This window comes from Poeciliopsis prolifica, unplaced genomic scaffold (assembly GCF_027474105.1).
Source record: "Poeciliopsis prolifica strain line A6 unplaced genomic scaffold, Auburn_PproV2 SCAFFOLD008, whole genome shotgun sequence".
NCBI classification, from domain to species: Eukaryota; Metazoa; Chordata; class Actinopteri; order Cyprinodontiformes; family Poeciliidae; genus Poeciliopsis; species Poeciliopsis prolifica.
This window is the reverse complement of record NW_026562383.1, coordinates 16,310,753-16,338,714: the sequence shown is the minus strand read 5'-3', so window position 1 is coordinate 16,338,714 and position 27,962 is coordinate 16,310,753. Positions and strand designations below refer to the sequence as shown.

Here is a 27,962-nt window from a genome sequence, read left to right as displayed (position 1 = left end):
ATCCTCCTCCTCCTTCTCTTCTTCCTCCTCCTCTTCCTCCTCCTCGTCGTCGTGCTGCCGCAGCAGCAGCAGCAGCAGCAGCAACCGACGCGGTGAGTGAGTGCGTCCTGCAGCAGCGGCAGCCGCAGCAGCAGGACGTGGTGATACCTGATTCCCGAGTGAAACCCCGCAAATACCGATGGCTTCATGCGTAAACATTTCGGCGTATGTATCGGTAAGTTTTTCTTTCCTGCATCTATGGCTCTTTTGCATGAGCAGCAGCAGCTGAACTCGTAAAGCATCAGATCTCACATGTTTCTTCTTGAAAATGTCAGAATACGCATGGCAGTAATTTGAGTAAGAGCAGCAAATGTACAGTGAGATGTTTTACAAATGAAGGTCACCTACAAATATGATATATTGAACATATCTGGGGATTAAAAAAAACAACAACAAAAAAAACAGGGCAGGGCAAAATTATCCTATTGATTCTGCAGCACTGAGGGAAGAAACATTTGTCTCATATTGATTGTAATTAAGGCTGTTTTTGTTCTGGCACACATCACCTGACATCGTTGGAGCTGATTTACAGGCTGCTGTGTTTTGGGCTGTTTGATCTCAAAACACACATTATTCACATGGAGGTGCTGTTCACATTTACAGCATTGCATGTGGCTTAATTGGAAGCATCCTTCCAGATTAGGCTGATAGAAAAATTGAATATTCAGGCAGCAATGAGGAGGCTTTGGGTGATAGAGTTCTTTTAAATAATATTTACAATTGATAGATTATGTACACAGAGTTCTTCTTATTTGCATAAGCTTCTGTACATTAGAACAGTGACAGAGTCATTGTTGCATACTTTCTCGTCTTAGCTTGGGCATGTTTTTGTTTTTCTTCTAAAGTTTTGGCAAAGAAATATGCTTTTCTCTCTAAATGATTTTTTTTTTCGTTTTCAGTTTCATTGTCTTACTAGAATCAGTGCATAAATTTGCTGTAAATCACACAGAGTGTTTAACACATCACAGATTTCTATGTGACTCTCATAAATCTAGCTTTTTGTCCTCAGGATGATTTAATGTTCAGGCTAACAGCTGTTTTCTGCTTCAGAGTTTTGTTAATCCCAAACATATGTGATTTGTTTTAACCCAATTAAATTTTTATGCTGCAAGAAACTATTGGTGTAATAGTTCACAAGAAACACAGTAAAACCAACTAAGTGCATGTTTGATTTTCTTGGTCTTATTTTTCACTGTTTGGTTCCACCCTCTAAATTTCTGGGTTTTGGCCCCCGAGCGCTGTCTGTTCTATTACTTGATGAAGCATCCGAGAGATGCTTTAGAGGTAATTGGATTCAGTGGTGGAGGGAAAGGACACATAGTGAAATTCATCTGTGTGCATGAACTGTCTCCGAGAAAACATGTCTCCATGTTCTGCTGTTTCAACGACTGCCTGCATGTTATGTGTGTTTGCTGCAGCTGGTTAGAATGCGCTTTATGTTCTGTGAATTATCATACTAACAGGAAGCTGCTGTGTTGTGTAAGGTGATAAAAAAATAAGCAAGAGAAATGAGTTGGTTTAAAAATCTAGCTCTTTACACATGTTTTTTTTTTTATCATCAGAAATGTACCAATCAACTGGACAGTTTTTCACTTATTGGTAGGTGAATAATTTTTTCAATATATACACATTTATATTCACAAGTAGCACGTATTATTACCTTGTGTTTAAAATGCACAACTTTTAGTTGTACTCCAACATTCTTTCATTGGGTTTTGGATTCACAGTTTGATGTCAAGCTTTGCCAGACTGCTAAACGTTTAGCATTTCTGTAGCATGAGTGATGGCCCACTTAGATTTTTCTAATATCAATATTAATGAAAATGCACTAAACTGTAAGCCTGGTACTTTTATATCTATATATCTTTGAATCTTCAATCTTTCAGCTAACAATCCTCCAGCACTAACTTCTGTCCATCTGAGGTAAACACAATTAAATCTCCTGCTAGGGCATTCAGCCACTTATTTTCCAGACATGTAAAAAGATTTTCTGACATTCGTGTCAGAACTTTGATACATCAAATACACTCTGCTCTGTAATTTATAGAAATACAATTTGAATGTCCCTGCGATTGTTTAGTGGCAGGTCCAAACTACAAAATCTGGTTTATTTCCCCTCTTAAATAAATGCATCAAAACTAAAAACTCCCTTTGGTTTTGATCCCTAAATAACTATTGCCCATGAATGAGGATACAGTAAACTTGTACATCTTTCATATTTTGTGAGATTCAGAATTATTTCTTCTATCAAAGAACCTCCTGCAGAAACTTTCCCTTTCTCTGTTTTAGAGTCTGCACCACAGACCTCAAAGAAAAACTGCAACATAAGTTATCCAGGACCTGTCTTATTGATACATATAAGTATTTATAGTTTAGAAGGAAATATACATGACACACACAAACTTTTTCCCTGTGGTAATCACTATTCTTTATTCGTTGGACATATAATTGGTGGAAAAAAAAAAGAAGAAAATCTGGTGTCCTTTATTGTATTTATACAAAGTGCTATGTAAGAAGAGTCTAAAAACTTGATGTGTGTGTGTGTGTGTGTGCGTGTGTGGGGGGGTGTGCTTATGTGTGTATTCCTGAGCACTATGAGTCAGCTAGGGTCTGATGCAAACTCAGACGTTGTTTTTGTCATAAAAGAGCAACATTTGGAGGGAAGCACAATGTACATGTGTTTTAATACCAGTTCGTCATTAATTAAATATCTTCTGATTAAACAGTCATTATTTCATCCATTAATTATCAGAAACTAATGGAACGATTCTCAAGTCCAAGGGAATTTCAGGAAACGTCATGCTCAGTCAAAGCAGAATCGCATAACAGCATAAAACTAATGAGAGGTATTTCTATTGCACTTTTAAATCCACTGATTTCTTTTCATAGCTTTGAGATTTAGTGTGATTTTTTAAAAAAAGCAAACAGTGTCTCTACTTTGAAAACAGTTGTCACAATAAATGCAATCCTTTTGTCCTGCCATGCTGGTGCATTATGTATGCTTAAGTGTAGCGATACTCTTTATATGACACAGACGATTCATTATTTTTTAAGGTGATCTGTATAAATGATTAAAGATAATACAATATAAATAAACATAAGAGAAGAGCTCAAAAGAATGTAAAATCGAAGATTAAATATTATTTAAAAAATGCATGATGAAATAGAATACTTTATATGAAACTTTAGAGGGTAGTTATATAAATACACAAAAAGTTTACTTTTACCCATTTAGCAAAATAAAACAATGCAGTGAAAAATTGTTTTTGCAGTGATGATATGACTGATCTGAATAAAAAAAACATTGCATTTAGGAACAATACGACATGTGCACTTCCTAAAACCCAAACATTTCACACAAGATGCTGAACAATTTTATAATTGTTAATGTCAGCTACAATCAACATGTTACTTTTGATTAGTAGAGGCTCAACGTTTAAAAGAGAAGTGTGGGCAATAAAATGGGATGAATTGACTGAAGTAGTGAAGGTTATGTGTACAAATAAAACACCTTGAAAGCAACTAGATGTCTTTTATACCCTGAAGGATTTAGAGGAAGGAACCACGACAAGAGGGAATCAGAAAACAAACAATATTTGCACAAACTTAACATCAAAGACAATAAATGTTAATAAATATTTACATAAATACAAATCATTACATTTTAAAAAATATAAGTTGAATCCAGAGAAAAAGTTAAGTGAATCTAAATAGGCGCGCTCCAAGAGCTTTTAACTTTACTTTTCACAGTTCTTTGTTTTACATACAATTTAAACCAACAGAAGTTTAGTGAAACACACTTCAACATTTTTTTATTACCGAATGTCTCCATAAATGTCTTAACCCGACTGAAAAGCAGAAATAAGAAAGCATTTGGTCTGCAGCTGAGTTATACATAACACAGCATCCATAATAATATTTTTTGAATAGTGCAACCCTTGTTTCCATTACAATGCAAAAATACCTAAAAATAAATGTCAAATAAGAAAAACAAGAAAGAAAAATCTAATTTTCTGCCATTCGGCTTTTTTGTTTGTTTGTTTTTTTATTTGTCACATTGGAATTCCAAACTTTAATGGATCATTTTTGGTTTTCATTTGATAAATAAACACAAAGTAACAAATAAATGAACTTTTATAGTTAATCTGAACACTTTGTCATCTTTTTGGCTTAAATACCCTTTTTTCTAATTTACCTTAATTATGTCCAATGTAACTAATACACTGGCTGTATCAACTAATATACTTCCAAAAGTTATATAGCCCATCTATTTTAATGTCAGTAGAAATACAATTCTCTAATTCAGGTGATGGGAAGATGAACAAATCTAAATGCATCACAGTCATGGACAAGAGTCTGATAGAGGCTCCAAAGGAATTGGGGCTCAAGTTTGTCCTGTAGTTGGACAACGACATTGCTACATTGCAGCTGCAGCTGTCTTGGCTGATACAAGTGAGGCTGACATACAATCAGTACCACCAACTACTCTGATCACTACCAGCAGGCAAACCAGGGGAAGTGTCTTGCCCATGAACTCAATGATTGAGACAGAATGAGTGAGGATTTGAACTGGCAACCTGCAGTTATAGGAGACTGTCCCAGTACAAATAATAATCTGTGAAAATGTTTGGTGTATAAAACTTATAGACATTCAAAGCAGCATTCACAATGAAGCGTGATTTGTCAAATTATTGACTGGTAGTAGGGAGGATATATCTTTAAGTTTCACATTTGTTTAATCAACAATTTCATTAAGTAAATCTGCATATTGATGCTCCTTCTTCTCTTTTGTGCACATTTCAGAGTCCTTAATGTCGCTGTGAAACCAAGGAACAGATTCCAGAGATTCCCTTCAAGTACCAATCCACATTTTAGGACAAACCGATACTGTTGAGCCATTTGGACACACGCTCTTCATCAGGCATGATGAGAGGCTACTTGTTCACTGCAATTTTGTTCCTGCACTTGGTAAGTCATTTGTCTGCATGTTCTGAATATGTGTGCAGGTTTGCAGTCATGTAAGATGAAATGTTTGCATCACTGGTATCCCATGTCTCAGGTTAATCTTTGGTTTGTTTTTCTAAACATGCCTATGCACATGTATAATTTTTTGTGCCGTGGTTTCAAAAAAAAAAATAAAAATCCCCACCAATAGCATCAGCATACGTTATAGTTCCAGGATCAGCTTTGTGTTAAGCTGTATGCCCTCTTCTTAGAACAATAACAGATGGCCTTGGCTGACCAGAGAGCTGTCAATCCAACTGCTGTGACTCACAGTTATTAGCGCTCCCTTTGCAATTAAAAAGGATGAAAGATGAGTGGGAGGAATCGTATCAGGCGCCCTGATGCAGCACAGCTGGACTTTAAAAGCTGCATCAGTCAGATTTCCACTTGTTTTACCTGATTCTAAAACGAAACCATAATGCAACACTTACTTAAAGCAGTTTGATCTTTTCACACCTAGGATTACATTTAATTAAAAATGTCATCTTAAGTTTAAATCAAAATCTCATCCTAATGTACAATGTGTCCTTGCCATGTCCTTTGGCCATGCAGTAATGCGCTCGTTATTTGTATGGACTCTGATCTTTACGGTGGATTCGATGGTCTGCCATGTCAAATGGGAATTTTATTATCTGTTCTGCACACTGCTGTGGGAGTCACTGAGCTGTCTGGTCTTAGAAAATAGCCTTGGGGAGGGAAACAGTGTGTTCTGCAGTTGCAGGATGGAGGACTTATCTGGACAGACATCTGTTTCAGAGAGGAGAAATGATTGAAAGTGGAGAATAAGAAGCACACATGAAAATCACTTTCATTGATTTCGAATCCCTGCAGTATTGCCATGGTGACTGGTTAAGGTGGAATTTCTAGAACATTTGCATAATGTTCTTCAGATTCTCCATGTCTTTTTTTTTTGTCTTGTTCTGTGTTCTATCCATCAGCTATTATCTTTTTCTATTTCATCATTGTACTCAAAGTAAAACGCTTTTCTAATAATAGCAGATGAAAAATAAAAGCCTTTGTATTATTTGGAAATTACTCTTGTTGAATGTGTGTGCATGTTTTTGTGATAAATTATGAACTTGCAACTTGCATTTCTGCTGTTTACGCCACAAATCTGATTTTTATGAGAGTTGCTAAAAGAAAGCCACCACAGCAAGAAAGCATCAAACAATTTCTAATCCAATTCTATGTCAAGTCATATGTAGTACACAGAGGAAATGTGGTCTTTAATTTTAAACTGGACAAGCTCCACCCACAGTAAGACAACGATGCTGTGGTGATGCTTTCCTCCAACAGTGTCAGATTGGTTAAACTCCATACTGGGGATTACTGAAGGATATCTTTTAAACGACCCAAAAGGTTTTGGGTCATTTAAAACCCACGGTACCGTGACCCTCAGCATAGAGCCAGGAAGTGTGGATCTAACTTTAAATTAACAACATATGAGAATGGCTCAGTCAAAACCCAGACGTAAATCTGTCAAACGACATGAAATTGTTCTGACTCTTTCCATCTGATCTAACAGGCAAAATCCACATTCTCTGGATGTGGTTCTGATAAACGACAAAACACTTCCTTAGGTTTTACAAAGATTGATTACTCTACACCTTTTCAAAGTTGGAGAAAATCTTGAAAGTAGTGAATTATTTTTCTTCCATTTCACAAATAGTATTTACCTGGTTTTTGTGAAATGAAATACAGTCAGCAAGGTTTAGTGTAATGTTATTGGTCAAAACAACAATTTGACGGCTTAAATTATCTTTAATTACATTTGATATACAGCACAGATACACTCTCGAGGGGTTGATAAAATATTACTTTAGCTAATATCAGTTTTCAGATTGAGAGGATCAGAGACAGTTCTTAAAAGTCATATCCTGACTATTTTGTTTAATCTATTTAATACTTCTGATGTTAACACTGTAAATTCCATTGGCCAAAATCTGTTATAAAAGCTGTTTTGTCTAAATTTTTCAATTAATGACATGAGAATTCCCTAAGAAATACTCTGATTTAGGAGCTACTGGCAAAGAACCGTCTTAAATGATTGGAATAAATTATTCAAAGTATAAAAGGATCTGGAACCAACTAAAGACCTATTTTCAATCAGCATAACCATATCTGCAGCTCTGTTTGCATAAATTGAGAATAACACATTCATCCTTTCATCTGACAGGTCTATCTGAATTCATGCCAAACATATCTTAGTCATCTGCATCCAATTATTTCTCATGTGGGAAGCTTTGCCTTCAGTATGCTTGTTATATGCTGCTAAGCAACATGGATGCTACGTGTGAGTTTGAAAGGCGCTCTTTCTTTCAAACAGTATGGGAGGAAATGTTTTATTGATTAAAAAAAAGCAGCAATACGAAAAACAAGCGATGTTTACCTTCACCGAGAAGAAAAGAAGAAGCAGCAGCTGTGTTCCTCCGAGGTTCTGTGTTGCATAATTTGATATGTTAACACAACAGATATTTCTGATGATGCTCATGTGATTCATTCGTCATCGAGCAGTTTTCAAATTCCAGCCATGAGCATCATGATGAAGAAAGAAGGGAACTCTTGTTCATTTTCAGGCAGTTGACGTCCCAGTCGTAGCAGGTCAGCAAGGCCTGAAGTGAATTGATAACAGAGGGTAGAGATGGAGTGACGAATCAGCCGTGGCTCAGAGGGCTGGGATATATTACACCTATCTGTTCACTGTGAGAGGAAAGGTGGGGATGTGGGTGCAAATCAAAGATTGATCTCAAGAGAGTGATAAGAAACGTTAAGTGAGAAAATGACAAGCAGCGACTGCATTCCTTCTGAGTAAATAGTTCCTGTGTCCTGCTTCACTTTGTTTTGCTCTACGAGAGCAATTTCTGCATTTTGCATGTCCCCCAGTTGCACCAAGACGGTAGAATGCAAAGACTGTCAACCTTTCACTTAAGCAAGAAATATTTGTTGTGGCCCGGCAATTTTTTAAAAAAATCGCCAGTATAAGGAATTAGTAACATCCCCAAAACTTCAATGAGAAACAAATAATTGTGACCTTGATAATTATGTCTGACATTTACCATTGGTGTCTCTACTCATGAGATATCTAAATCAGATTTGTTGTAGGTCTCCAACAACTTTCAAATTTACATGTGCACTGTAAAAATAAAAAATAAAAAGATAACATCCAAATGACCATTCTCTTAATATTCTCAAAAATGTATTTATTTAGCATTTATGACTATTTGTCCAGCATACTTGACAGATTGTGTTTGATGACTCTCAAGCATGAAGTTCCACAAAGCTATGTTCTTGGCCCTTATTGTGCTTCATTTTGTGTATCGCTTTATTGGCTGTGCTGGTGCTTTGACACCTTTCACCAGTTTTAAACCCCAGTGCATCTAAAACATTTTCAATCCAGAATTATTCTGCTTAAGAAAAGGACAAGTAAAATTAAAATAAATTAAATCAGGGGAAACATTAAATATAGTTGTTTGACAAACGTGTTTTTCCTTGCTGGTTTTATCAGTTAAGCAATATTAGTAATAATTTGTGTCATTATTTACAAATGTGACACAAATTGGAAAGAGAAATTATGCTCTCCTCCCAAGGTTTATAATTTCAGCTTTTTTCCAAATAAGTGTCAAACATGCATTCTTTCATAAAGCATTAGCAGAATGCGTTTTAATGGTTTCTGAAACCTACTTTTGATGTGACACTAGTTTAATTCTTGTTTCTCTGCAGGTCACCTCAGAGTCTGGGCACTGCATTATAAAGCGTGATCATGAGAAATGCATGGAAATGATAGAAATGCACAACCCAGATGACATTGAATTAGGTAAGTAAGGATATGAGTGTGTTTCTGCAGACTTCTTTGTGCATAATTCGGCATCAGAGTGTTGGTTTTTATGGCTTCTGCTACTGTGATTAAATTTTGTGTCTCTTTGGAAACTCGGTGGAGGCTCAGAAGATCCGTTGATGGAAACAGCAAACAGTTGTTGTTTCCATGTGTCAGCCTCAGAAAATTAATGGAAAAAGCTATGCTTTTTTTCCACTTAGTGATTTGTCATATTTCTGGGTGGTAAGGATCAGAAAGGAACATGTAGGGATGAGAGATGAAGCTTCATGTCCATTCTCAAAAAAACCCTATCCTAGTAAGGCTACTAAGTAGCATATGCTGTTCTATGTTAGTCTACAAAAGAAAATGTTTGCCTGTAATGTCACGCTGAACTGCTTTCAGATTTTTTTCCAATGTCACCTTTTTTAGAAAACACAGGAATCTTGTTATGTGGTTCCTGGAAGCAATTATTTTCTTGGCTATGGATTATGGTTTTCATTAGCGTTTGCTTGAGGTTTCCTGCTGCTAGAAATTTGTCCAGCAGACTGCAACATCCTAACTGCGCTGTGACTCACCTCTCTACTGGCAGCCACCAAACCTCTCCAGCCCCGCACCTCACCCCAAAAAGAAAAGGATTCAGAGTGTGAGACAACAAGCTTAAACAGAAGTTCAGCTTATTTATCAAATGGTGATTTAAAGATGAAGTGTTGCTACATTGCACAAAGAGGGCTGCATGTTTTTCAAAAACAGCAGAACTTTTTCTAATCTTATGAGCTTATTTGGTGCTGTTGTGGTGCTATAGTAAAACTCAAACATCCTGTTGTTGTTTCCTTTGTAACAAAGGGTGTTAAGTCGGGGGTGGTTATATATAACTTCACACTGTCAGTGTGTTGGCCCTCTTTGACCCTTTAACTGATCCTGTCTCCTCTTGTCCTTTTGAAGACGCCATTCTGCTCTTTTTGCTGACAGCAAATCGTTGGTGGAGAAATAAAGGTGCCTGCTTTGCAGAAATTCTGCTTGCAGGCTTAAAAAAAAGTATGAAAAAGAGAAATAGTGGAGTAAAAAAGGGGAGAAAAATAAATTCATATTTATTAAACTGATGTGTTTGGATTGTTCAGGTCTTTTGATAATTCCACATTTACTACCACTACTATGTTCATTTTGGACATTTAGGATGTATTTGATCTAATCTTGTAGTCATCAGCCAAAATGTAGCTTCACTGTTTTAAGCCAAGAAGCTGGTGCACTGGTTTCATGTTCTGAGCAATTTTCTCACACATTACATATTTTAAAAATGATGGACAAACAAGAAATATAAAATAACTTAAGAACTAAAATGAGTAAAATAACACAAATGAAAGACATGACTACAAAATCATTTTTAAATAGAAGGAACATTTTGGAAAATCAAATGTATTCAGCATACAATTTTGATAATACAGTAGATAGTAATTAGTAACAGTATTCAGTCTTGTAAAAATGTTCAAAGTATTTTTTTTTTCCTCCAAGACATTACTCAAGAAAATGTAACAGTAAATGTTTCCAGTTGCTATCCACCTCTGCGGCTCAGTGAAGATTCAGGATGCTTGGATATTGTGTAAGATGGCCAGCGATGCAGACAAAGTCTTTTATTAAGCCTTACCTCTGTGGCTCAATGCGGCTCATTTAGCTCTGATTTGCCCTTTAAAAGGTAATTGGCTCTGTGTCCGGCTCAGCAGACAGAACCAAAACAGATTAGAGAGGCAAGCAGAGAAGCAAAAGGTCTGCAAACACATCCACACACGTATGTAAAAAGACATATGCACACTCAGATGCAGCCACACTACAAAAAGCATTCCATACACAAACAACACAGACTTGGACCTGTCAGCACCCAGAAAACTGCTGCAGCAGAAATAATGAGGCAAAGCGACAGAGATGGAGCAGGTGGAGAGCAAAGACCTGAAAAATGGTGACGTACGCAAATAGATGGAAGCAGGTGAGGGATGATCACCATGGGAAATATAAAGAATAAAATATTAGATTAAAATTGCAATGAAGTAGCTTCAGACAAATGTCAAATATACAGACCTGCACAGGTTTTGTTAGATGTTCTCTTTACAGCAGGAAGGATTTGACATAAGTTAGATTAGTTTATTTTCAGAGCAGTTGTGATTTTGTGACAAAACTTATTTTCTTAAAGCACAAGATACACAAATGTCTTTCTCTACTTTTTCAGCCCACAGTAAATCAAAATGGAAAAATTGAAATAAAAAAACAAAAACAACAACTAAGCTTTAAGAGGAATATATTGAAATATGTTTACATAACTTTGAGGGGAACAATTAGTCAAGCAGAAACAGTGTGAATTATGAAAATATTGCTGTCAGTCTCAGAAAGTTACATTTCTTTTGGTTTCAGTAAAATCCTGTTCGGTAGAGTGGCTTCCTGCTTTTCTGAGAGGATGAAGTACTGCTGTGGAACATTTTTCACTTCAAATAAGTTATATTACAACTTATTTCTAAGAAGTGAACATTTTCTTTGTCACTTTTAGCTTAAATGTGCAAGAACAACCTTGAAATTGTTACCAAAAACAAATAAACAAATGTGGTTTGTAAATAATCAAATTTGCAGATCTGCATCTTCTTTTCTGTTTTCAGTTTCAATGAAAATAATGATAAAGCTCCTGCCTTGAATTTGACTAAGAACAAAGCAAGTTCTCTAATGGTACCCTATACCAGACATTTCTTTGGAAGTCACTTTCACCATAAAATAAAATAAAGAAAAAATATGCAAATAAAATATATGTTTCTGCTGTATCAAGCAGCTGCAATCCAAATTCAGTACAGCGGATCATTTAAAGTTGAATTCCTTGGATTAAATGTTTTCCTCTGTAGTGGATCATCAATAAGAAATTGAACCATAAGCAAGTGATTATTGAATTTGTGTGACTGAACAACTGTGTACCGACAAACAGTTTTTCTACTGTTTTCTCATTGCAATTTATTTGGTGATTAAAAATAATAATAATAATTAAAAAAAACATCACTTGCAGTGTCAGAGTAGGGCTTGGAGTTTTTTCTTTGGTTGTTATGATCATGTCTATCTGATAGATTGCACACAAACTGACCCAGATAGAAACCCACAACCACTTTTTCTGCCATTCACCTCACCGGAGAAGTGACAGTTTCTTGCTACTATGGATAGTTTTCTGAAAACCATCGGCAGCGATGACAGCAGCACCTTTTGGAAAAATTTACAGATTTTCAACTATAAAGCAAGAAGAATGCCAACACTTAAAAATTGTGATTCTGTGGTTTATTCTAGAAAAACACAAGAGGACCTGAAGACACTGGATGCATTTTATTTTCTGCATAACCTCATGCCCTCTCTACAGTCACTTTTTAATTTATGGTTTTAAATTTAGATTTGTCATATTTTTCTTGATGTGTTTTTTCTTGTTGTCTGATTAGCCTCCTAATTTTTGCATGGAATTTGTGGCATTTTCAGATTAAACGGTTGATGAAAAAAATACATTAATATGAAAAAATATTATTAAGACTGTAGTGTGGTATCTTTGCGCAAGAGTCTCATAGTGTTATTTAATTTATGTATTATTAAAGCACTGGTTTCTATATTTCAACTGCTTCTTGAGATTAACTTGTTGCGAACAGACATGGAAAAACTCCATCCATCCATTTTCTTACACCTTTGTCCCTAGTGGAGTCGGGTGGAAAAACTCATGAAATTATAATAAATTAGGCAACTGGGAGAACCAGCTTAATGTGGGAGTAAAATAAGGTTTTCACTCTGCCATGAAGCCAACATGGCAAAAGAAGAAAAAAAAAAACTATGATATCCACAATAAACATTATTAAAAGGTTCCCATTGCTGGTACCACAAATGGTCTCTCCAAGTCACACTTCCTGTCTGAAACTATATGATCAAGAAAAATCTTTGAATTTACTCTTATTAAAAAATATGTCATTTTCTTAACTACTCTACCACAATTTATCTTTATGAATCAAATGCAGTTTGTTTATCATAAAACTGATATATAGTTTGTTTTTAAACTATTTTTCTAAGTATGTTTTTAAAACGTTTCAGTGTGTCCTTGGATGTGGGACAACTTGACCTGCTGGCAGGCTGCCGAGGTCGGTGAGGTTGTAACGGTCAAATGTCCTGAGTTCCTGCATGATTTCATGACACCTGAAGAAGGTGAGTCACCTTGTATGCAAAGTCATTCCATTTAATACTTTTTGAATGACAGAATAAGTTTTGCCTTCCGGTTTCTTTAAGGCATTAAACTTTTTATTTATGTATTTAAAATTTTCAGAAATTGGGAGGGTAAGTCGAAACTGTACAGAGTATGGCTGGTCTGAGCCTTATCCTCACTATGTGGACATCTGCCTTTTTGACGACAACACGACCAAACATGTATGACTTTCTTCTCTTGTTGAAATTTACACATTTTTTCTGCATGGACTCTAACTTTTGTTCTCAATCATCAGGATTATTTTGCATCGGTTAAAGCCCTGTATACGGTCGGGTACAGCACCTCACTGGTCTCTTTAACCACAGCCATGGTCATTCTCTGCAGATTCAGGTGAGTTTGAAACTAAAATAGGAAGAATTGAACATGAAAATAGAAACAGATGAAGTCTGTTTTTGATTCCATTCAGTAAGTAGCTGCTGCTGCTGCTGCAACTCTGCAGGGACCACGTTCCAAAAGACTCGTTTGATCCAAGTGGAAGTCCCTAAATAAACTAATTAAAAGGCTTTAGCTAAGCAATTTGAATTAGCAGTGTTTGTTCTTGTCTATTGTAAATAAGCAAAATATGTTTCAACTGTGTCACAGCAGTCACTGAGGAGTTCAATATTGTGTTTCTTCCTCAAGTATAGTAAGCAATAGCCCATATCTGTACAGATATTCTCATTAGTAAATATTTATTTTTTTTGTATCTCAAGATAAATGGGTGCTTATTAGAACTATATTCTTACTCTAACAGCCTCTGATTGCAAGTGGGCTGTTTTCTACTAAAAATGATTGTACTTTTCTAAAAGATAAAACCTTTTCTATTCATAACTAAAAATAACCATCTCCCTAATGAACCAGTGCTTACAGATGCACATTATTGCATATTATTAAACAGTAACAACAAGTTTAATGTCACATTTCATTTTTAGCTCGATGTTTCTACTGTGTGTAAGTAATTTTACATCTTGGACTGGCCCAACCTGAGTCCTGACTTGAATTTGATAATCTGTGCAGGGAGCTAAAGATGGTGATGGCAGAAGAATCTTTTACTTTAATGCTCTGGGCTCATCACCAAATATTGATCCTAAAAACTAGTGGAAACTTGCAAAAAGAAGACTTTTGTGCAATTACAAGAAGGATTTTATTCTTGAAACTTCAATCAAGATTTTTCTGTTGATCACTGAGCGGGTCTTACTGCGAGCTTAAAATCTTTACAGTTTAAAAAATGTTTAACCATTCTAATACTTTAAATATTTAACTATACTTTTCTATACCATTGTGAAATTCTTCAAGCAAGGATTTTTTTTACCCCTTAGATTTCAAAATTCTGAATATTTGATATTTTACTGGCTACAAAGATACTACTCATCACTACTTGTAATGATACATCGCAAGATGACATGCATGATATGGGTAGGTAATTTGTCAGGAGGTGATTTTAAACAATTCGTTTCAAACTGCTGTTGATTTGGACAATTTTGACTCACAGTTTTAAACATTGCCCTGAATATATTAGATTAAAGTTGATAAAATGTGACTTATTTCTCTGTGAACATACTCACTGTCTCCCATTTCTGCAGGAAGCTGCACTGCACCAGAAACTTCATTCACATGAACCTGTTTGTGTCCTTCATCCTGAGAGCCATCTCCGTCTTCATCAAGGACGGTGTGCTGTACCCTAAGGAAGACAACGAAAACTGCTTCATGCACACAGTCAGTTGCCACTGATGATTATCATATATCCTGTGTTTGCTTACAGAAACAAGACTATGTGTGAGTTTCAGCATATTTCCCCTTGAAAAGCCCATTTTTACAACAAATAATACATTCTCCAAAGCCCGGACTCCATAAGAAGTGTTGTTTTGAGGTCAGGGGTTAGATTCAGGGCTAAAGTGTGAATTGAAGTTACACTAGGTTTAGGGGTAGGCATGTACTAGTAATTATTAGGATTAGGTTTAGGATTAGGGACAGTGTTGGACCACTGAAATGAATGAAAGTCAGTGCAAATCCTTGTGAAAATAGAAAGACATGACGTGAATGTGTGTGGTTTTCACCACAGGAAAAGAAAACAACTCTGCTTATTCAGCTGTTAATAAAATTAATTTTGAATTGCAAAGTTAATTGCTTTATTTAGACCAATTTGAAGCAGATAATTGTCCAATTGGACTTTTATTGTTTACATAGTCCCAGTACATTTACATGTAGAAAGTTTGGATAAAGAAACCTATTTTTCAATAATAATTGGTCAAAGTGCATTTGTGCTTTCACGTAAAAATCATCATCAGTTTTTATAGCTTTTTCTTTTCACATTTTGAGAGAACTTCAGCCAGGTACAAGTTTGTGTTTTATACATTAAAATAGTAAATCTCTATGATTACAAATGCAAAACAAACTCCAAGCCTTCCCGTAGAAACAATTCATAGCCTGCTCTGGTAAGCTGGCATGACAAATAAACCTAATTATAGATGCTAATGGCTTTGAAAAGGCCTCCTGAAATATTCTACAGTAAACCCACTACCATCTTTACCTGTTGCCATAGTGATTGCAAGGTCATCATCATGGAGGGACTCTGAATTAGATCACTACTGTAATTGTCTGACCCAAATCTAAATGTGGACACTATTCATTAACATGGTGTCACTACATTACACTTCACCTGACACCGAGGTGAGTCGTTCCTGTGGGTAGTTTGAATATCCACTTCAATCAGTTCATGCAGCATTTTCATATGATTCCGTGGTAATTACTGACCACATCTGTTTATACAGCGATTAACAAGAATCCAGACGTCACTTATTTTAGAATTTGCAGTCTACATGGCCAAAGATGATTGAAAGCCAATTAAGAACCACAATGTCCCAAATTATTCTATTTATTCAGTTTGCTGCTTACCTTTTACTGCACTTCGTCTTCCTGTTTGGAGAAAATGGGTGTCTATAAATATCTAACTGCTAAATGTAAAGTTGAAAGACAACTTTAGAGATCATTATGTAACAGGGTAAGTCAGAGATAACATTATATAGAACTTCAAAGCAGACTTGGATCATAAAATAAATTTCTGTCAAATGACACACTGGGAAAGGTACATTTACAAAGCAATGCTCAAGTCAAGTTTGTTTGCACATTTCGCCAACAAAGCAGTTTAATCTACTATATATGTTTTTGAAGATTTTTTTGGTTTCTCACACTATTGCTTGATTAAATACCCCCCGGGTCAAGCTGACCCATTAATATTATTGCTGCACCTCAGAAACAAACATAACAGGTTATTTTGGGCCTAAGTCATTTAGTAATTTATAGTATAAGAAAAGCATTTTAAAGTTAATTCTCAAGGCTACAGGGAGTCACGATAGAGACATCTATGAGACACATTAGCGTTCCCTCTGTTGTGATGGAGCATTGGACTGAAACAGTACATTTTTGTACTCGGTTATCATATTCTGTGGTGGAGGGTAAATGTAAGGACATCAGCAGTCACCTGTTGAGCACTTTTTCTTTCAAATATCTGACATTTTTGCCACATGTTGCAGATTAAAACTAGGCAATACAAAGTGTTTAAGCAGTGAGTCCAGCTAAAGATGAGATTTCTCTGAAGATCAAAATCTCAGCGTCCTGCTGCTCTAACATCCTGCCGTTGTGTTTCCTAGGTGGCGTGTAAAGCAGTGATGATATTTTTCCATTACTGTGTCATGTCCAACTATTTCTGGCTTTTCATCGAGGGTTTGTATCTCTTTACTCTGCTGGTTGAGACCTTCTTCCCTGAGAGACGCTATTTCTACTGGTACACCATTGTGGGGTGGGGTATGTAACAACTTCTGAATGGATTAATTATTTAATTGTTTTCTTGTTTTAAGTGACAAACATATCTGCAGCTAATTTTTTTTTCAAGTGGTATAATTTGTGTTCATCGTTCTTTATCTATGTATGTTTATGGATAATAGGAACTCCAACTATATGTGTGACTGTCTGGGCCGTTCTGAGGCTTCATTTTCATGACACAGGGTATGTAGCAACTTTTTATTTCAACCAATGTCATATGTTTGAATATAAAAACATGTAGTTTACTGGCTTTGTTTTATTTTAGAGTTGGATATTCTTATTTGTAGTGCTATGGCTGCCTGGGGTGCCATTCTTTCAGAGAGTATAGCGCAAACACAAAGGAAAAGGATAGTATCAGATGTGCCCATAATAAGTTTGCTATTTCTTATTTTCATGCCCAGTCAATGAGGCATTGGCACTATTGTGGAATGCTCAATGTAGGCAATATAGAAAAATATGACCATCCAAAATTGGAGGCTTAATATGCAAAGGTTGATTACTGACTTTTAGCTTCAAATACAGTACTAATTTAAAAGGTTAAAATTTTCTTCCTTAGAAAATTTTTTCAGTGCTTTATTTGACACCAGAAACCCATAGAATGAGAGAAGCATTTGAAGAGCAAAAACAATAATTATAAAAGAACTGAAATACTCTATAGATCCTCTAAAACATAATTTATTGCAACGTTCAACTTTCATGAAATAGGTCAACAGGGATTGTATTTATTCAGGGTAAATATACATTTGTAATTATTATAGGCACAATTCTATTCAGAGGTAATAGAAATATAATCTGAAATCTTTGAATAGTGCGAGAAAGTTTCATTTGCCATCATGGAAATGTTTTCTAAAAATATGTTGGTCGTCACCGGCAGATGCTGGGAAACAAATGAGCACACTGCCCTCTGGTGGGTGATTAAAGGACCAGTTATTGCTTCAATAATGGTAAGTTCATAGTATTTTCCATTAGTTCTGATTAGTAAAATATATACATCTTTACTCCATATTGCAAAAAAATCCATTAATAAATAAATAATTTAAAAAACTGTCTTTTACCAGCAGTTTGATGCCTGCTCAGTAAAGGGTGGTTGAAAATAACCACAAATGGGCTACTATTTAAAAAACAATTCTACTGCCTGCATAGTTCTTGTTTTTTTTTTTATTTTTTTGGCAGATTAATTTTGTTCTCTTCATTGGGATCATCATCATCTTGGTCCAAAAACTCCAGTCCCCTGATATTGGAGGAAATGAGTCCAGCATTTATCTGTAAGTTGCATCTGCGAGAAGTTATTTTGACTTAAAATTTGAATAGGATGTTTTTTTATACCTTACTCCCATGTAGGGTAATGAAATATTACATTAGCACTCTTAGTTCTGGCAAACAAGTACAAATTGGTAGTTTATAATGTTTTATGCATATCAATTCTCTGAGATCATGTTTTTGAATTGTGGTCATAAATGTCATTATTGTACTAAATTGAAAGTATATTTAATATGCTGCGGGATAATCTTACTGGAAAAGCAAAACCACAATCATGGCTAAAAAGAATAAACCATACGCAGTTTTAAATAAGTCAAGGATTAAAGGTATCTTATAACCTGTTGTGTCCACCTTTCTTTTATACTCACATGTACTACCTGTTGCCAGGAAGCCTGAGCATCTTTATGGAGTTGTAGTTTAGTCAGACATCACTCCTGGTCAGGTCCCACAGGACTGTCTTTCAAAGCCCTGCAGATAATGCCATTTTCATCTGCTGCTTGGGGCCAGGCGTGCGTGACAAACTGAAGATGTGTGAGCATGTGCGAGACTGTGTCCCTAAAGACATTGTCTTTGTTGTATTGTGTGTTGTCTTTGTGCTGTATAGCAGCTGTGCTCAGAAATGCTTCAGTGAGCCCACACAGGCTGTTCAGCATTCGTGCAGGATGTCAGAGTTATCCACCATTACACTGTAAGTGTGTATGTGTATGTGTGCGAATGCTTTTTGTGGATTTTTGTGACTGCTTTTTGTCAGTGTATGCGAGTGCGTATTTGGGTTTTACCCCAGGGGTTCCAAATATTTTAATTGGGAAAAACTTGAATAACAAACACAGAAATGAGAAAGAAAAACTGAGTTAATTTATTGAGAATGCAACATGTAAATAAACATATTTTTGTTTTCTTTAATTTGGGGTTTGGATTTCATTTTTGCTTGTATCTCAAGAGTTACTGGTACATTTTGATTGCAGGAGGAAAATACTTTTGCATTCTTGCTCAGATTTAGATAAGTGGGTTGCAGAAACTATCGAAACTGAAAAAAAACTGCTTCATTTTAGACTGAGCAAACCTTAACACAGTAATCAGTGGTAACTAAAGTATGTAAAACTACTTTAGATAGTATTAGGAAAGATATCAGATTATTTTTCAGAGTAAGGTTATGGTAATATAATGCTTCAAATTCAAGTCCCGAAGATTGAGGAAAATCAACCCTCAGCAGAAAAAAAAAACATAATATTTTTACTACTTTTTATTAAAGCAAAATGTTTTGCAGTGAAATACATTAACTTCCCTTCGAGATTAAGAAAGTATAGTCATTATACCATCAAATCTATGCTACATATGCACAAAACCAAAGACTCAATTTAACAATTTATAGCAATTTCTTATTTTTGCCATGACAGGTCACTCGTAATGAATCTTTGAACAAGCCCTTCCTTACAAAAGCAAAATTAGTCTTTATGTTTTAAAGATATTTTAGCTCCTTTATAGAAGGAAAAAACAGAAGAGAAAAGACCATTTTTTGCTTGTAAAAATTGAATGAGGACTTTCTATGATATACTGTATATTAAGAGCAAAGTATTGATTGAAAATAGGCGGACACTGTATTATCTTAAAGCAGATAAAAGTATTTTTTATTGATACATGTTGTAAACCAATTCAATGTAGCGTTTAACATTGAATCAGTGAGATTAGATGGAGAAGAGCTATAAATATAAATTTTAAATTCTCTTTGCACACTCTCAAAGAACATTTTGGTCTGGACTTTGACTGGGCCATTTTACCACATGATTGATTTATTTTTAAATCAAACTCAAGCAGTAGTTTTTATTGCTTGAAAACTATCAAAGTAAATCATTTAAGTCAACAAGTAGCATATAAAATTTTCTTTACTTTTCAAATGTAACTTTTTTTTTCTTGTGAGCCAAAAAGGAAACTCTATTTCTGATTCTCATTATTCTGACATTGTCAATTGCAAAAAAAAAACTTTCCATGTTGATCAGCAAGTTTGGTTTTCCGTCATTTGAGGTGGATCACGTTGTAGCAAAATGCTTTAGAAAAAGGTGCAAAAGGCCAGAAATGGAATTTTATGTGAAATGTAATTTGCCAAAGAGCTTGGGTTTCTAAAAAATATCTAGCAACACTGAAAGTAACAGTTAGTTATTTGAACACTCCTTGTTTGGTCCAAAATTGGAGTGAGTGATTACCAACATACCAGTTTAGCTTTTCTTGTCTCTTCTAAATCTCAGCAAGAAAGTGAATCCAACTAATAGTTTGTTTATTTTTGGGGGGTCATAAGACATATTGAAATTACTTTTGCACAGCTGCACCTTTGTCCATTTTGTGTTTTGTCTGTGTTATGATCTTTTCTTTTAGTTGTGTGTGTGGTGTTTTTTTTTATTTTTTTTATTGGTCTTTTTGTATTTCCATCAGCCATCAGTGTGTGTGTTGCTGGGTTTCTGATGCATACCACAGAGATAAAGACCAAATAATTTATTTAACCAACCTGATTTACAACTGTAAAGCAACTCTGTATTCTTGTTGTCAACAAATGTGTCATCTTTTCTGACACTCAGTCAAATTATTTTTAGGAAGATGATTTAAATTGTAAGTAATTTAAGGGTATTTAAGTAAGAGTAATTGATGCTTTGTTTCACAATATTTATAAGTTTTGTTAGAGAATGAAAATGAATGACTGTTCACTGATCTTTGCCATATAGCTAAGGGTTTATACATGTCTTTCATTGGATTAGTTGACAATAAGAAAACAATCATTTGAATAATTTGAAATTAAATAGTAATTCAGAGCAATAATTTTTAAAGTAATTTTAAAAGCAAGATTTCATCTTCAATTTGAATTCCTGGCTTTAGTTTGTGGCATGTTACAGTGCATCACTGCATCAGTAGAACAACTTCTGCATCTCACTTGAGTCTAAGCAAAATGAATTAACTTACATAGTATCACCTGTTGTTGTGTACATGATAGTAAGATTAAATAAAAATATTTTCTTTCTGTGTGTGTCTCTGTGTGTGTGTTTGTGTGTTCAGGCGTCTGGCACGCTCCACTCTCCTTCTCATACCCCTGTTTGGTATTCACTACACTGTATTCGCCTTCTCGCCTGAGGATGTCAGCAAGAGGGAGAGGCTTGTCTTTGAGCTGGGCCTCGGATCCTTTCAGGTTTGTTCTTACTCCTCCACTAAACATCACGGTCCATATTTACAAAGAAAGTAAACATTTTCTTTTAATTTGGTTCAGAAAGATAAGTTATGGACAAAGCACCACAGACTTTAAGACAGACCCCAACTTGACAAAATGCAAGAAGGATTGTGACCTATTTACGTTTCTTCTCAGGGATTTGTGGTTGCTGTTCTCTACTGTTTCCTCAATGGAGAGGTAAGCTATTATCACTTTAGTACAGTTTTTTTTATTACGTTTTCTTTATTTTTGATATGTTAACACCTTTCACCATGAAGGTCTGCGCACCTACATGCAAATGCATTACAATACTTGAATTCAAAAAAATAATTTACAATGTTTTCAAATGTTTTAGTATTCATAAATATTTAAACTAAAACAATATTTTAAATAGTTTAGATGGAGTAGAGACCAATGTACTAATGTAGTGTAAGAGTGTATCAAGGTTACATTTTCGGACCAAGAAACACTTCAGCATTCTTGGAGATATTAGCAACAACATCAAAATTTAATGGACTTACATGAGGTGATAAACAGACAAAGTCTAAAGAGAAACAAGTTTATTCATAAATCCTTCAGACAAGTATTACATTCCAAGGTCTATTTTATTAAATGGCAAAATCTATTCATTTTAAAACTGGTTATATTCTACAGTAATTAACTAGATATCCTATAAAGTTTGTGTTGTACAGGTGGCAGTTACCTGCAAATTAAATAGACTAAATTGAATAATCTAAACCATTTTGTATGTGGTATATACAACCCCCCAAAAAAATGCTGCCCTTGCATAAAAAATTAATTCTGACCTTCAATATGGATTTTAAGGTCTTGTTTTACCCTGACCATTTTCCCACGAACAGTAAGTGAACCTTTGGTGGAGCTGGTACAGCTTAAAGTACATTAAAAAAATGACCTTGTGAAGTTTCTCCCTGAAGGTGCAGTCGGAGATCAAGAGGAAATGGCGCAGCTGGACGGTGAACCGGTACTTTGCTGTGGACCTGAAGCAGCAGAGGCACCCTTCGTTGGCCAGCAGTGGGGTGAACGGCGGGACTCAGCTGTCGATCCTCAGCAAGAGCAGCTCACAGATACGCATGTCCAGCCCGCTGGCGGAGAACGCCAACATCAGCCTGCCAACCTGAGCGTCTGATAGTCCAGAGCCGACTTCAAGGTGCCGTTCCACTTACGTTAGACCAACCAGAGCAGACCAAAGTGGCCCCTTGTAATTCTTATATTTTCTACTTTATGAAAAGGGAAAGCATTTTACTAGAGATGATCAGTTTTATTTGGGTGTACAATGAAATAGAAATATTTATTTATAAAAAAAAAAAAAAAACTTGATGGTAATTTTTTTTATTATTGTCACAGTACATTATCATTTTAGATAAATAAAGTTAGATTTAAATTCCCTATAAGCAAACCATTCTTAGAAATGTAAGCAAATAAAGATTATATGCCATAAGAAAGACGTTAATTTTCTGAAACATTTTAAGAAAGTGATTCTTTAATATTAAATATTTGGGGGTCACATTTGATCTGTTTGTGAATACTAACTGTGCTTCAAAGTGCCATACAGTTCACCTGACTGGATATCACTATAGTCCAAAGGTTTGAAAAAAAACATAACCAAAAGCTCGCCTTGCTTGTACAAACGCTCAACGTTCATATGTAAATGTTTCATCTTGAATTTAAACATGTTCCTACAATCAGCCGTAAGTACAGAGTATGTCAAAAACACTCATGTGTAAATAGTTACTTTTAGTGTCTAGATTAGATTGATCTCTTTAGCTACAGTGTATTGTAAAGACCTTTTCAAACAAAAGGAACTGGAGCCCAAATCTGTAGATACTGTCATGTATGAAGGGGCCCCAGTGGTTCATGCTTTCTCTAGTCTGGTTTTCCTTTATACAAAATAAGAAAGGGAAACATGTAATCTATAAGCTCAGAGAGCAGCAATTGCCAACTTTTTAAAAAATAAAACCTGTTTTTGTTTTACCCTTCAAAGTGGATGATTGAGACAGAGGTGTTCTGGTCAATCTATGTCATTCTACATTTTGTACATTTGCAGTTTTTGTCATTTCTTACCCAACCTTTATAAGTGAAAAAAATGTGTTATCTGCCAGAGGACATGGTGCACTGGCCAAGCGTGAAAATAATAAATAATCACGCTTTGAGAGCTGATTATTTAAACTGATGTTCTATAATCTGATTATTATCAACTCTAAGGAAATGTGGTTATCTACCAACAGGATGTTACTCAGTTATTTTGATTTTATTAATGCTTACAATATTTCAAGTTTCATAGTTAGGGATTAGAACCAACAGAAATGGGAATTGAGGGTTAAATTATGAGATCTGAGCATTTATAATAATTTATCATAAAACTTAATGAGAACACATACTTGCAACAAAAAAATTATCTGCTGCAGGACTGTCAAAGTGCATCGCTATGAAATGTCTTATGGTATAAAATGGAAGGGAAGAAATGGTACTGCATTTGTTCAAATAGGCGAAGGAAAAGTGGGGCATTCAGCGAGTTTTTACCACCACAAATTTCAACAAACCCAAGATGTGTTGTCTGTGAACATGAGCAGTTTGTGCCAATGTTTGTCTCCAAGCGTACCTTCACCATGCCATGATTCCATAAGTGCTGCATTTCATTATGGGTGGTCATCCTTACTCTGTGCTCATCGACTGAGCTTAAGCCCATTGTGCCGCCTTTAAGCAGCTCCTTGTGCAGTTTGATTAGACACCTCCTTTTCCAAAGTGCCTACTCATACAAATAGCTATCACTTTAATTATCAGTGACCACATGATTTAACGGAGTTATTTTGTGCAAAGACTGAATAATGTGGTGGCTTTATTGTGGGTAGCATGCTTTTTGACAATACGTCTCTGGTAGTTGAATAGTTTGCAATTTATTAAAAGAGTTTAGCCTTTTTTCTCATGAAGTGCAAAATAAAATGAGGATATAGTTGAACATCTTTAACGAGATTAATTGAGGTGTCAATTTTGCATCTACCACACATTTTGAATTTCTGTGCCAGTACCATCACATGTCTGACTTCAACATTAATGTTGTCAGTGATCAACAAAGGCTTTAATTTACTCGCTGCTGACAATCGCGTTTACATGTTGCTCTATGTCCTTTTTTTGTGGTCAAACTAGCTAAAAAGTCATTACTGTACACATTGAAACCATGTCAAATTAAAATGCGAAAGGGTGTACATAGGAGTTTTCCACCATATTTTTAATTTAGATGTTCATTTCTTGTCATACAAGCAGATTATAAGATTGTTGTATCTTTAAATGATGATTTATGATACGCGGAACAGCTATGGATGTATATTTATTTTCCAATGATTATGCGCTATGTAACATATCGACTTGTACAGCTTACAAATTGTTTTGTCTGTAACGTAAATGTCTGATTTTATTACACTAACTGATGCAGACTTGGTCAAAGTGCCATATAGATTGTGTCCCTACATGAGATTATAAGGTGAGATTTGTGGCAAAAGATTTTGTTTCTTCTGACTACATGGAGAAAAACCACAATTTATTGTGCAGAAAAATAGTGTCTAAAATGGCTTTATAAAAAAAATCATGAAGCTAGAATTTTCTTTATTGTGTGGCAGTCAAAGTATGTACATAGAGGAAAAATTTGACCGCTGCAACAGTTGTGTTTGAGCGTGTGATTAAAAACCACTCTGCTGCTTACGTGTTTCTGTCACCAGCATTCTGAGCCTGAACCTCAGAAAGAAACGACCATGTTTTAATGCTGTTACTGTTTGAGAGAAAAAAAAAGAAGAGTTGAAAACTCCTTACATGACCACATATGTGCTGTGTATTTGTCCACCACTAGATGGAAGCAAAACTTTGTAACAGACGAGAGAGCGCGGAAGGAAAGCTTTTTATTATTTATTGATTTCATAGGCTTTGTTTTATGAATTTGCAGGACGAATGTTGAAAAAGAGGGATAATGACTATATTTGTATCATTATTAACAAAATTTCTTATTTCCTATTTGACATGAATTGTCAGACAAGCCATGTGAGCCTAATTAATGTTGATTATGTAATGTTTAGCAGCACTGTAAAGGCTATTCCAAACTTCAGCTAAAATCATTCATATTCATTTCTATTGCTTCAGAGCAAGGTAAAGGAAATCTCAGCCTCTAAAGCAATAGATTTACAGTTACACTTGAAGAGTTATACTTTGTTCTTTGTGACAAGTTTATATGATAATTAAACAGAACTGTGTATATTATCTAACTACATAATATTTAGAGAACATTTTGTTTGTACCTTAATAATAACATTCCATTAGAAATTTTTAGCAACCACTTAAAATATGTTTACAACTGAATTAACCTTTTTCTCTGAGGTAAATGAGCTTGCTAACTCCTTTTAGATTGAGATGTGGAATAGATAGGCTGTTCAACATGAACATAGTTGGTAAACTCAGCATTTTTCTCCAAAACAAAATACATATTGAACACTTATTTTCCCATTAAGCTCAACAGCCCCAATTAAAAAGCTTCTCCATCTTGTGTTCTGTGAAAGAATTGATATGGAGAGAGGAGTTGAGATGGATCAGCCTCACTATGTTCCAACTCTGCTTCCAAAGTGAGGTACTTACAGCCCCAACAAGCTGACCTGGACAGGGGATTGAAGTTGTGATTAATGCTTTGTGCGCCCAGTCAGATGTGAGATTTAAAAGTGTAATTAAGGCCCAGAAATCCCTATTTGAGCTTCTGTTTCTAATAAAAAAAAATTCTAATATTTACAAAAGATATTAGACTCTAAAAAAGCTCCAAAACTCTCCAAAAAAAAAAAAAGAGTAGTCTACCTAGAAAATCAAGTGTCATACTAAGTTACATGGGATATATTGGTATTTCTAGAGGTAGCAGCTAACTCTAGTCTGGATAGTATTGACCCTTTACAGCTACGTCACTTAATCAAGTAGTTGGTCGTGGCTTGCAGGCAGCAGTATCTACAAAATTTGGCAAAGCTCACTCAAAAACCAACGCATATCGTTTCCATTCTGACTGCTGTGTTGGTTTGACCAGTTTGCCAACTTTGCCTGAATTTGCACCACATGATTTATATCTCGATGTCATAAATTGTGTTTTTTCTTGTACCAGAGCAGACTTAAAAGCATAGTAAAGACTAGATGCTTGTTAGTTTTATCATACATGATAGGTTCCATGATGGTGGGGCATTTTCTCTAATGATTAGATGCATACCTTCTCCATAATGCAATATTTTACTGCATCTCACTGAACTTACTTCTGAAGTACATGAACATTAATCATTTTACCTTGTAAAAGGTGCTTACTGCAAAACCACTAATACGCCGAGGGCTGCTATACATCTCCATCATTTTTTCCCCATCGAAAGGTTTACAATAAAATGTCAAGTTTGGTTAGCATCCTTGTCTTTGTGCAACTGACCACATAGCACCCCAAATCAACTAAATAAAAGTAATATTAGTCTACTAACCAAGAGAGTTTCTTTCTGGAGAGCGGGACATCACATGCAAAGGGTTAATAGCCATACTTGATAAGTTCAGCTCTTAGCTATTCTAGCCTAGTTTCCAAGCATATTGATAGCAAAGCATTACTAATCATTAGACTGTAGATAAGTGATTACATTTTAAGCAATTGGTGTACACTTCATAGCTTTAAAATGTACACTAAGAATGTCAAGATTTATGCCGATCTTTCAGAGTGAATCATACTTACCAAAAATGCTACCCATCCTTACTTCAAGAACTTTTTGTACATCATAAACATCAAATCCAGTATCGTTGAGAGCCCTGAGTTTAAAGCTGAAATCAACATATCAGCACATTTTCTCCTTTAAAAAGCTAGTTTCTGGCTAGCTGGTCATATGTAAGCAATTTTTGAATAGCTGGTAGCTTATGAATCCTAACTTCACTTTTCTGTCATTTGCAGTTCAAGTACTAGACCACCATCTGAATCTCACTAAAATATGACTGTAATTGCAAAAATGTAAAATCTTTTTTGAACTGTGTTTTGTGATGCATCTCTGTGTTAACATGCAGTTTCAACTGTTATGGTCTGCTGAGCCAGTTTGGTCAAGTGTGTGTGAGTTTTACTGATTGTCAATGAATTTTTGAATGTAGAGTTATTGCTTCTCAGCTGCTCTTAGATGTTCCCTGCTATCAATTTGCTCTGGTGTACAAATGATGTCTTTTCTCTATCATGAATAGTGTGTATTTTTGCCATACAGGTGGACTTCTTGACTAAAATCTACAATGTTTGTGACAGTGTTTTTGTAAAGTTGTTTATGGTCCAGTTTTAAGAGTGTATGCGGATGACTGGAAATTTGAGAGAATGTATTCTGTATGCATGTATACGTAATGACAAGCATTCAAAAGAATTTAAACTTAGATGTTGAGAAACAATGTAGAAACTTTCACCTTGTGTTCAACCTGTAATACTGAGTCACGTATAAATGTTCTGATGTCCAACATCCACGTCTACTTGTGTGAACTAACTGCAAAATAAATCTGTGGTATGTTGTTGTACTTTCCAAAGACTGACATTTTTTCAGACTTTGTAAACTAATATGAAT

General features: G+C 35.3%; 1 protein-coding gene across 5 annotated transcripts; it reads left to right on the top strand.

Moving 5' to 3' along the window:
* On the top strand, positions 1-27,924 carry LOC129361883 (pituitary adenylate cyclase-activating polypeptide type I receptor-like). 5 transcript variants are annotated; one of them, XM_055033073.1, is made up of 16 exons: positions 1-214; positions 1,602-1,638; positions 4,843-5,007; positions 8,764-8,857; positions 12,944-13,054; positions 13,173-13,273; positions 13,348-13,442; positions 14,675-14,807; positions 16,742-16,895; positions 17,036-17,096; positions 17,788-17,857; positions 18,087-18,178; positions 18,778-18,861; positions 21,216-21,345; positions 21,520-21,561; positions 22,286-27,924. In XM_055033073.1, exons 3-16 carry the CDS (start codon positions 4,963-4,965, stop codon positions 22,508-22,510), a joined length of 1,437 nt encoding a protein of 478 aa, XP_054889048.1. In that variant the 5' UTR covers positions 1-214; positions 1,602-1,638; positions 4,843-4,962; the 3' UTR covers positions 22,511-27,924. The 5 variants fall into 5 exon arrangements, with proteins under 5 accessions (XP_054889048.1, XP_054889050.1, XP_054889052.1 ...); XM_055033076.1 differs by having other exon boundaries at positions 3-214; positions 22,299-27,924; XM_055033075.1 differs by lacking the exon at positions 1,602-1,638.
* Positions 27,925-27,962: the final 38 nt, after the last annotated feature.